This window comes from Eretmochelys imbricata, chromosome 4 (assembly GCF_965152235.1).
Source record: "Eretmochelys imbricata isolate rEreImb1 chromosome 4, rEreImb1.hap1, whole genome shotgun sequence".
NCBI classification, from domain to species: domain Eukaryota; kingdom Metazoa; phylum Chordata; order Testudines; family Cheloniidae; genus Eretmochelys; species Eretmochelys imbricata.
The window spans coordinates 83,741,835-83,753,884 of NC_135575.1; the positions used below are offsets into that span (position 1 = coordinate 83,741,835).

Below are 12,050 nucleotides of genomic sequence, written 5' to 3' on the forward strand. Positions count from 1 at the left end.
AAGAACTTACTGGAACTTTTGTTTTTTGCCATATTACTTTTCCAACTGATATCTATGTAGTTAAAGCCTCACATTACTACCTGGTGATTTAGATATTTCTGTTATTTAATCTATAAATGCCCCATTCACCTGCTTTTTCTGATTTGGAGGCATATAGTAGACTCCTACCATGACATCACTGCTATTTTTTGTCCCTTTTTTCTTTAGCCAGAGACTTTCAACTGGTCTGCCTCTCACCTCCCTCTGGACCTCAGGACAAGTATATATATTCTTGATGTATAATGCAACACCACCTCCCTTTTTACTCTTCCTGTCCTTCCTGAACAAGCTATACACCTCTTGACCAATATTCTAGTTATGAGACATTTCACACCAAGTCTCTGTAATGCCAGTTAAGTAATAATTTATTTTATGTACTAGCACTTCCAGTTCTTCCTGTTTATTCCCAGTACTCTATGCACTGGTTCCTCTTGCTGGCTTTCCTCAGTAGGGACATGCAGGCTGCATTCCCAGCAAGTTGAGACCAGGGCCTGGGTGGAAGTATTTCAGGGTCATTATGCCTTTCTGTCGGGGGGTGGGACCACAGGGGCAGGCAGAGGAAGAGCTAGCAGTGGTGTTGACAACAGGCTGTTTTCCTCCCATTGCAGGTCCTTCCTTGTAGATTACTTCCAAGTTAAGAAATAGGAAAAAAAAAAACCCAGCATGCAGCCCTGCCTCCCTGCCCACCTCCGCTGGTGAACTCAGCTGGCTAATTCCCTTAGTCTCCCAGCTACCTTCGTTTTACCAGCCTGTAAGATAGAAGGAAAGAATGATGGAAGGGCATGGAGAAAGCAGAACATAATTTTTTTCTTTATTCCTTTTCTTTTGTTTCAAAAAAGTTGAGGGAAGGCCATTGTGAATGGATCCCAGACCAGTGCTTCTGCCGAAACAGCCCAAGCTTTCAGCATATGCTACAGCTCAGCTATTGCTCAATGGCACAGTCTAGACATATTTGCTGTTATTTTACCTGAACGAACACCCATTAAACCTTGCTGAATGTTACATGTTCACTTGTTAAAAAAGAGTTTTTTCACTTTATTCCTTGATTTGTAATTTCTAGAGGAAATGCTCTCATTATGTAACTTTTTTCCATTCTAGGTCATTCCTCGGGTTCTTCAAATATGTTAGGCTAGGAATATTTCTCTTCATTACTGTTTTCAAAATGATATACTGGAGCTGTTTGAGATCTGTACTATTTATACAGCTCCTTGGAAAAGACTCCATACATTTAGAGTACATTTCTTAGCTGTCAAGACCAAAACCAAATCATAGGAAAAACAGAATTATTAGTATTTTGCACCATTACAAATGAGAGGTGGTTTAGGTTCATGAACTAAGTAGTGGGAGGGAAATGAGCTCTAAAACTAATATCCCTTAACAACTCTCTTCCATACTGTACCTGTATTGCTCTTTTAGGAGGAGACAGAAGAGGATAGTGACCTGTCAGACAATGGAGATGATGTGGATGGTAAACGAGATGCTCTTGCTGAGCCGTGTTTCATGCTGATTGGAGAGATTTTTGAGCTGCGAGGAAGTAAGCTTTGAACTTGCTTGCTTGTTAGTGGATTCTGTTGGTTAAGAAAAAAGCTAGGAAATATTGATTTTCAGATGTCAAAATGAATCACTGTTTTCCTACCATTTAAATGAGCGGAGATATTTTTGCAATGTAAAACACTGATTTCTTTGGAAATCAATGTTTTTTAATTTCTGACTCTTCTGGGGATAAGCTCCCAATCATAACATTGCAGTAACAATGCAACAGTTTGGGAGTTTTGCATTAAATATTTGTAAGCTTCACCTCAGTTTAAAAATGTTCTATATTTCCAAAACACAGGCAAAAATCAGAGTATGCTTTTGTGTCAGGATACTGCATTTTACAGTGAACTAATTCCAAGGAAAGGGAAAGTAGATGGTTTATCATATTGACATGCATGTGTCAAAGCAACATGACTTCCACATCCATTATAAAAAAAAGTGTCTTACTCCAAATATAACTAAAATACATAGTAGACTTGAAGCAACAAAATGATAGAATTAGGAACTCATTTGGTGCTGGATCTTTCATGCTTTGCATGTCTGAGTAATGGCTGCATGATCAGGTCCATGGACAGAAGCATCAAACAGAACTATTTTGTGTCCACTAGAAGATGCAACTGTATTTAGCCACACATAGTATTTGCTTAAAAAAAATTTTGTTTTCAGAGCAACTATTCTAAAATATCACACCTTTCAAAATGCTGTAATTACATGCCCCAACCGGAGATCTTTGCAAATTCAGATCTTTTCCAAGACAGCCTTGTTAAGAGAGTGACAGTTTACTGAGGATTTGACAGTTAGGAAGGAATATTCAAATTGTTCCTTCAGTTATTCTTGATGACAAGAAGCTGCCTTTTTTCTTTTTGCAAATGTATCCAGAATGTCAGTGCCATTGATGAATACCATATATCCTATTGTTAGATATACAAGTGCAAAAAAAAGGCTTAGGAAGTAGTGCTGGGCCACAGTTAGTGTAAACGTTTAGGTTATATAGTCTTAAAAAAAGAAACCCTTCCAATAGGAACCAAAAATTAACAATGTAGATCTTTGCCTATATTTAAAAAGATATACAAAAATGGGAAATGGTTTAAAAATCATTATTTCTACTCCTTCCTATGATCTAAACTTGTCCTTGGCTATCTGCACAGAATAAAGAGAAGCATATCATTGGAATAATCACAGTTCATCCTTTCTATCAGAAGGAAGAAAAATCTAATTCTTCATTGGCTTTGATATTTGTAGTGTATAAATCCACTAGACATCATGTTCCAGAATATTAACTCTGTTTCTTCCTGTTCTTCTGTTTCTATAAATTGAAAACTTGAACTAGTGATTCCCATGTAGCATGGTTCTTTCAGTGTTATTACCAGTTATACCGAGGCTGTTTTTTCATATATCTTCTTCTTGGTAACATGTGATGTCCCTTATTTTTCATCTCTATTTGTGAACTTTCACTGTGTGGCCCCTGATAGGAAGGTGGCAAAGTTGAATCAAGTCATCCAAGGTCTAAGTGCAGTCGTAGGCCTTTGAGCGCTTCCATTGTTAGTCCTTGTTGGACAAGAGTAAACCACCATTGGGCTCAACATTGGCCTAATTCTTTCCCATTGAAGCCAATGGGAGTTTTACCACTAACTTCAGTAGACGAAAAGTTAGGCCAACACTGACGACTACTGAACATCCCACACTGCGTTTTTCTTTTCTTGCTGGCCAAGTTGGGATAGTAGCAAAAGGCCCTTTATCAGACAACAAGCTACAGTGCTACAGCATTCTTTTTCTGGCCAGTCTAGCTTTTGGGGGTCTCTGGGCAAGGAAAGGTCCCCTAGTTTAGTTCCAACATGGTCAAATCATGAAAAAAAAATGACTAACGTAATGATTGAACCTAATGACTGGAAGATTCTAAATGCAAGGGAAAAAAGTAATTCTTGAACTTTGTTAATTGTGCTACTGATGCACATTTTGAAGAGACAATCCCATTTGGCTAACTTACTCATTTCCTGTGCAGTTCACTTTCTGCAGAGGAGAACTTCTAGTTAATTTTTTGAGATGCAGATCAATAGAGAAAAGAAGTGACCAAATTTTGTGAGAAACTTGAATGGTTTCCATGATGTCCAGTTTGCTGAATGGGTTTTTAAGGCTTTTATTTCTCTTTTTAGTAGTGAAGGATAGTTGAAGCTTATTCAGAGGAAAAACTCACTGCATTTTCAGTCTACATATTTTTTCTATATAATAATTTCTTCTGCTGCCTTAATGATTTTTGAAAAATAAGGTGTCTCTCAGTACTTACAATATCAGTGCTTACACTATTGCAACCCACTGTGTTAGATATTTGTTTAATCGTTTATTAAAATGACAATGCTGAATTACAAACACTGTCCACAAAAGTCTCTTGTATTCTATGAACTCTGGGCAGCAAGCTACATTAGAGCTGGACGTGAATCACAACAGTAGCTCTTAATATGTGGCTGGGACTTAATCTCTAGTTGAAATGAAAATGCTACTGTCAGACACAGCAAGAACGAACATCCCAAATCTAAAAGAAGTGTGTTATTTCTTGCAGTCCCAGTGCAGTCATCTTTATTCTTTCTAGAAAGTTGAAGGAGCTAGTAAAGTAACCCAAAAATAACCGCATAGCAGGACAGACAGGAAAAAAAATCAGAAGTGAAAGAACTATGGATGTAAAGCTTGGAAAGTGAAACATTAATACAGATAATAGTAGATAAATGTATTGTAGTTTCTGTGTCATGATTGTGGAACCTAGAGAGTTACTGAATGTCTGGTCTTTATTTTCTTTCCTTTTTCATTATTCTAGTGTTTAAGTGGGTCAGAAAGACACTAATTGCACTAGTACAAGTCACTTTTGGAAGAACTATCAACAAGTAAGTAGCAGTTAAACTTTAACTCTGATTCTGGAATCATTGCTATATGAATAACTAACTGAAAGCAGACTATTTAAAAATATCTATTGACATTCTGTTCATATAGTTAAGGCTCGGCCATTGTTGTCTTACTACAATTTAAAATTAAGTTTATTCTCATGTTGATCAGAGGGGAATCTAACACAGACGTACAAAATGGATCAAGAAGGGGCTCCCAAGGACCCAGGTTTAAATGAATGAAATCGGAGGGCCAGGGACCAGTCATCCCACCTCCTTCTCTGGCTGGCCAATGGGTGGGTAGTGTCTCTAGAAGAATAGGGTCCACCCTGCATTCCCCCAGCATGGGCTTTCTTCTTCCCCCTTTCTGCTGGGGCTGTCCCAATCACTGCTGGTCCCATCAAGTTTCCCATCCATTGAGGCAGGTGTGTGGCATTATGGTTCTGCTCCTATAATCTGTACCACAGTTCTGAAATCAAGATTGTTTCACAGGGATTTGCCATTTGTGGAATTAAATTAAAAAAGAGCAAATATATTTCATTGGTGGGAAATGGGCGTGCTATAAAAATTGTCTGCTACTTTTTCCTTAAGAGTGAATTAGCACCTCACAGCTTATCAGATGCTATCCTGTAATTTCTGAAGGAGTTAAACATTATGCTGGTTTGAATGGCTTTTATTTTCTTAGTCTATCTGCTTTTCTTACGAACCCACAACATTTTCCCTAGATCTAAAACCTAGATTTTTGTTTTAAGCTGTTTCATTGTATAAGAGACTGTAAATTTACCTAAGTGACAGAAACCATTTTAAGTAGACAGTATGAGTGTGATTTATTTGTAAGGTAAAATAGCAACATATCATTACTCCTGTGCAAGCCAAAATGTCAGTTTTTCATTTGCATGGTTTACAACTCCAAGAAGACTTTTCCATGTTGTCATGAGGTTTAGGCCTGCAAAACGTGGCCATCACAGAGCTGGGTAAAAAGCTGGAAATCTCCTCATGAAAATTGTTGTGGAAAAACTTGTCCTTTCTTGGTTAAAAAAATGATAACTAATATAGCTCTTCTGCCAGGTGCAAAGGCCTGTAGTAAAATAGTTATTCGACAGAACAGAAATTTGGTATCAAGGAATCTTGGTTTTTCCTTCCCACGGATCTTTGCTTGGTTTCATCATCAGAGCAGGCTCTAGAAAAGCATTTTAAAACTACTTTTTAAAATGAAACATAATTTGTTACTCTGCACTGTCATAAACTTTTGAAGCTTGAACACTGTGTTTAAATGTCTGTTATCCTGTTGGTTTGCGAAAAGGTGTTGGCATAAAGCCAGCAGAAGGCACACAAGCAGATGGATTTGAGTATTGGGAGTCTGCCTGAGTTATGGCAGCCTCCTGAGCTGCTTTGTTGGGTCACAGCTTTGCTTGGAATCTCTTCGGTACTGCATGCTGGGCCCCCATCACTGGTACACCACCTGCGCCAGGGCTTGACAGATGGTCCTCCAGAAGGCAGCCTTATGACAGTCTTCCACAGTCATTTTGCTGGGGGAATCCCCCCTAGACAGACTGTGTCACTTTGTCACTGTACCTGTAAAGGGCTAGAGATGGGGTAAGGATTTTACCCTAAATATTTCTTCAATAATTACTTGTCTGTGTAAGCAATTGCTGTAGTGGCTAAGGGATTTTAGGCAATAATGAATAGAAGGGAGGTAGTCCATGGGCTGCTCTCTTTTTTAGATGTGACCCACATTATGAACAAGTTGAAGAACGCCTGATGTGACTTATATATAAACCTGGAGTCATTCTGAAAGTCAATGGGAGTTGAGTGACTAGCTCCCATTTGTGCCTCTGATAATCTCCCCCTAATCTCTGAAGGCCATAACTCCATATTAAAGATGAATGTGGTTGCAATCTGCTCCATCTAATGCTAATTACATGTGCTCCTCAGGATACTGGCAAATTACCATTTTGGAAAAGCTTGAGCACTTGGAGTTTGTATTATAACCTGTAATTCTTCTTGGGGAAAACCTCCAAAAGTAAATCAAACCAAATATTTGTAATCATCAAAATGGCTGTAATGTATTTCCATGTCAGTGTATGGTAACTCTTATTTGTAAGTGAAAAATCTACTCACTGACAAATAAATTGGGCTCTTTGTCATATTGGTTTTACCCTATTGGATAATGTTTTCCATTAGAAAATGGAGGACAGCTATGATAATGATAATTTCAAAAGTCTGTAAACTTCAGTTATTTCTGCAGTACTTTCACCCAGGTGAAAGATCACTGAGAATCTGACAAAGTAATATTTTACCTTATTTTAGCTATGATGCTGTCATACAGGTAGGTAACACATCCCAGAAATCAAATAACAGTACAGGGTGGTCCCATCATCCTTTCAGCAGCTGAAGTCGCACATGCCAGAATTGCTTTAACAGCCTCCCACAGACATTATCGAATGGAAAATCGGAGAAGAAATTATTGGAAATGTTATGGTTGAGCCCTGATAGACTAATGGCCTTTGACAACAGCTACTTACTGAGGTTTAAATTGAATTTTTTCCCCTTGTATGTTCACATAATGCAAATAGGTAGCAAGAAAAATCTTACCCCTGAGAGAGTGCACACTTTGAATGGGGTTTGGTTTTGTTGTTGGGTTTTTTTGCTCATGCATTTGTTTGTTTTTAAGTATTTAAACTGTGTTCTGATTTTTAAATTGTGGTGTTGTAGCAAAGCAGTTAGTATGGTAGGTCATTGCTCTGGAGCTGGTTGTATATCCCAGAACTTGAGTTCTTTAAGCAAAGAGTGCTCGAGATGATGCAATTAGCCACAGGAGGAGGTGACCAGCTCGATCAGTCACCCTGGTTACAGCACTGCCTGTGAAAGAGCTTCCTGGGTACATTTCTGGAAAAGCTTCATCCTATTTTATCCAGCTGGAACATATGCCCATACTGTCAGGTTGTGGTTCCCAACTACCATTTTACTTCTCAGTGTAGCTCATCACCCTCCTCTGCTTTTCCCGAGCAGCAGTGAGCCTTTGTACATGGCCCCACAGTGTGCTGCTACCGTCCACTCCTTTAAATGGGTGTGTTCCTTAATTGCATTGAGTTCCATCTTCTTCACATCCCAGTAGCATACATTTGGAGCAACCCAAGCCACGTTTCCAGTAAGAGTGCACATAGCTGACTAGGAAGTGGGGGGCACTGGCCAAATCATCTGATATCGTAGGCTGATAAACCGGCACCATTTTATGAAGTTGGTCATGTCTTCCACCATTTGTCTGTGTAAAATCTAAACTATTAATTATGACACATTCCCCTTTAAATTTCTTTTTAAAGACAAATACGTGACACCGTAAGCTGGATATTCAGCGAGCCAATGCTTGTTTACTACATCAGTGTATTCCGAGATGCTTTCTGGCCAAATGGAAAATCAGCAGCCCCAACAAGATCCAAAAGCGAAGAGCAAAGTCAGGAGACAAAACAGAGAGCGCAGCAAAAACTACTTGAAAACATTCCAGGTGAGAACATCAGCGTTTCTCTACATAACCACATATGAAAGAAGTGAACGTTAAACCTACATTTTTCTTTTTACAGTTTAGATCGTATCTTCTAATGCTGAAAACAGGCACAATCTTGATCCCAGCCCTTATCCTTTGTGCCTCTGACAAGTAAACTGCAGCACTGTTCAGTGCAGAATGGGACTTCTATGCCCATGTCTAACATAACTAAAAAACTGGTAGCAAAGTCAGTAGAATCTGACTCTTCTCTTCTGGCTGAGATTTCAGAACCAGCTTCTCCCACCTCACAGTCTATCCTCATATTTGATTTTTATCTCTACGCTTCAAACAACACTGTTTTTAGTTTGAACCCTTTCATGAGGGTGTTAGATAAATTTTAGTGACTGTTCCCAGTCATTCCTTAGTGTCTCATTTGACCTTTGAAACTAACTAGATGATAATCATTTTTAGAATAAGATAGTAAAGCTAATCCAATTTAAATAAAGTTAAAAAAAAAAAAAAAGCAAAAAACCCCCAATACTTACGTGATTTGGGGGCATCAAATTGTGCACATAGCTGGCATATGTACCTGTGTGAACTTCTTCCTGTTGTCCTTGTCTGTAAGATGAGAGTTTACGTAACTTTTTTCCAGTGTAGACTACAACAATTTAGGGATAGAACCAGAAAAATAACTGAGAATTCCCATCTCTCAGTCCCATGTTCTAACCACTTCTGAGGAGCTTAACTGAATACACTAAGCTTTTCCTACAGATTACATCTCTTTTGCATTCAGTCAAAGCAGAGAACATTGTCGGCCAAAATTTTCATACTCTGATTTACAAGCCTCGATATGGATTTAGGAGCCTAACCTAAGTGGCCTGATTTTTTAGAAGTGCTGATCGCCCATCAGATCTCTTTAGCTTCATTTTGTAGATGTGGTCTCAGCACACTGAAGCTGAGCCACATGTTCCTGGCTAGACTCTAACTGCTGTTAATATAGTTCCAGGAAAGCTTAGCTTGGCACAGGTCTCCCAGAGCAGTGTTCTTCAGAGGCAATCTATTCAGAAAACTCTGTTAGTGACAAATAACCTCATTCTCCCCTCCCTCCGCCCCCCATTTATACTATGCTGAGAACGTTCTTCAGTTATTTGGAGGTTGTCTCTACCCTGTTGTTGTTGTGCCACACATACAGCATGCCAGTATCATTTGGCTGTAGGAATAACCCCTACAGACTGATGCTCTTCCGTGTCTAGTGGTCATAAAACACCCATTCCTGAAATTTTCTTTCTTATTGTTTCAGTATTCCTCTTTATCGGTGGAACAGGTAGCACGCCTGCTAAGATTGCCAGATACTTCCCATTATAACACTGTGATTTCAGTTGCTTATTATTCTGCCAAACTTTAACCATGTGGTCATAGGCAACCCTAATTCTGGCATTTCATAACTTCTGAGTGCTTAATTTTGCAACCTTAACATTCAGTTAATGTTTTGGTGTGTAATTAGTGTGTACTAAAATCAGGAGAATTTTTTGTTCAAGTTTGTGACCATCCAAAGAAGCCGAATATCTGGGAATATACAAATAATAAACATATAGTTTTCTGCCAGAAAAACATGTTATAACTAGTGACTAGGAAATTAATAGTAAATCAGCTGATAATTGTGAAGGTAGATTTCAAATTTTAGCCTAATATAACTTAAATACCCTACTAGCTGATCTACCCAGCACCTGGATAGAGCAGATTTAAATTACATATTTGACTGCTTCACTAAACTTTGTTATACACACACTTTTGAGTAATTTTTAATTTGTGTTCAACAGGCAAAACACAACACAAGGTGTGCATGGAAAATATTTGATATATAGTATAAAGCACATCATACTAGGCGTTTGGTACATTATACATACTTGGCTTAACTACAATAGTCAATCATAGCTTCTTCATGAAAAACACAGGATGTCTAGGAGCTTAATTTTTCTGTAGCAAAATGGAATGTGCTGCATGTTGCTAATGGTCAACCAAGAAAGCCCTAGTTTTTCCTTCCTAATAAGACTTAATTCAAATTGTAAATAATTCATCTAGAAATTTATCACTGCTCTGTTTATTTGGAGATATGTAGGCTTTTTAATTTAGAGAGGCAAAACTCTGAGATCACATCTCTCCCCTCAAATCACTTGTTCAGATTATCAGAAACTGATATTTTCAACTAATTTTACTAACTGTATCCCTTACCTACTCATGTTGTGTATGTGAATATTTGAATAATACATGAGAATACAGGCCTAATGCTCTGCACTGCTAAACACCTAATATGCCCAGTATATCTTTGGTAATAGCACTCAGAGGCTGTTGCCAAAACAGCGTAAACAAAATTCTGATTTTAAAGGTCTTTGACGCAGATGCTTAAGCATATGCCTAATTTTAAGCATTTGAGTAGTCTCATTCATTGGCAGCTCATATGTTTTAAGTTAAACATGTGCTTAAGTTTTTTGCTTAATAGGAGCCTGAATTTATAATTCTAACCCCCTGTCATGGTATGTGGTGTCTTCTGGTGCACTTGCCAATAAGTAATTGTAAGCAGATATGGTTTATCAACATCAGGATGAAAATACAACCTAAAATGTTTGTTGCAGATACTCTACAGAGCCTTGTTGGACAACAAAATGCCCGTCATGGGATAATTAAAGTGTTCAATGCACTGCAAGAAACTAGAGCCAATAAGCATCTACTCTATGTGAGTAACCAGAATATTATCTGTGAATTTTATTATTCTACTAAGTACTGAACTAATGGCTCAGTATTCTAACCTTTCAGACTGATTTTTTCCTTGTGTTTTTACAGTGCCTGGCACAATGGGGTCCTGATCCATCACTGGGTCTCTTAGGTGCTATGACAATAAAAATAATTGGTAGGCTCAGAAATGTCAATATGCCTAGAAACAAGAAATTGTTTTCTTGCAGAGCTTTCTTACACTTAGAAGGTTTTTCAAAGCTTTTAAGGATTTCTTTCCCACTAAAGGGAAGTTGTAAAAATCTGCATTTACATTGTCATTTAGACTTTCTAATTTTGCATATTGAACAGGTGTTTAAAAAATCAGTTTTGGGGTGCTGCATGATGATATTGGCACATGGGAAATTAATGATAGTCCCATGCAGGGTGGACTAGATGAACCAGGTGATCCTATTATTTGTGATTATCTGAACATCTCAGAAAGGAGGTAGAAATTCTTATTTGCTGTTTACATTAATCTTAGTAGTTTTCCTTTTCTTTTTTCAGGTCTTGTTGGAACTGCTGCTAACTGAACTGTGTCCTGAGCTAAGAATTCATTTAGAGCAGCTTAAAGCTGCTCATGTTTGAATCTGCACAAGTGAACCACTAGAGAAATGTCTGTGTAATAATAGACATGAAACTTATCTTCCTCTTTTCCACAGAGGGCTGACTGAGGACTATTGAGTATTTTTTAGTTTTCTTTCTCCAGTTTTATGTGAAGTAAACAGACTTGAAAAGATCTGATGCTGTAGTAGGGTAGAAAAACAATGCTGCATAGTTGCCAGCTTTATTTAAATTGTTCTATTTGAATACTTTTTGGTTTAAAATACAGACTGAAATATAAATGTTAATATAAGTTGTAAGAATCTAGAAAATATTTTAAACGTTTATCAAAAATGAAGTTTTGCTTAATAGTGGTAAACTAATGAATGTTGTACAGTTAATTTCCTCATTGAGGATTTGAACACTCCTTTATTGTGTATTGAAGAGCCTTGTTGTGCAATACTTCAGGTAAAGTTATTGTGAACATTTTATCTATTTTATTTTTACCAAATTTGAAGCATTTGTAAGCAATAAATAACAAAGTGGATTATGGTTGTCAGGATTCCTTCCCCACTCTAAACTCTAGGGTACAGATGTCGGGACCCGCATGAAAGACCCCCTAAGCTTATTCTTACCAGCTTAAGTTAAAAACTTCCCCAAGGTACAAACTTTGCCTTGTCCTTGAACAGTATGCTGCCACCACCAAGCGTTTTAAACAAAGAACAGGGAAAGAGACCACTTGGAGACGTCTTCCCCTCAAGCCCTACACACCCCCTTTCCTGGGGAGGCTTGAGAATAATATCCTA

At 37.9% G+C, this 12,050-nt stretch overlaps 1 protein-coding gene across 1 annotated transcript in view; it reads left to right on the forward strand.

Annotated features, from left to right (window-relative positions):
• Nucleotides 1–11,791, forward strand: part of SNX25 (sorting nexin 25) — a 169,415-nt gene extending 157,624 nt beyond the window's left edge. The window contains exons 15-19 of the mRNA XM_077815548.1: nt 1,456–1,573; nt 4,385–4,451; nt 7,772–7,953; nt 10,566–10,666; nt 11,209–11,791. Of these exons, the coding sequence (XP_077671674.1) occupies nt 1,456–1,573; nt 4,385–4,451; nt 7,772–7,953; nt 10,566–10,666; nt 11,209–11,289 (549 nt within the window). The 3' untranslated portion in view covers nt 11,290–11,791. The remainder of the gene's footprint in view (nt 1–1,455; nt 1,574–4,384; nt 4,452–7,771; nt 7,954–10,565; nt 10,667–11,208) is intronic.
• The last annotated feature ends 259 nt before the right edge of the window (nt 11,792–12,050 follow it).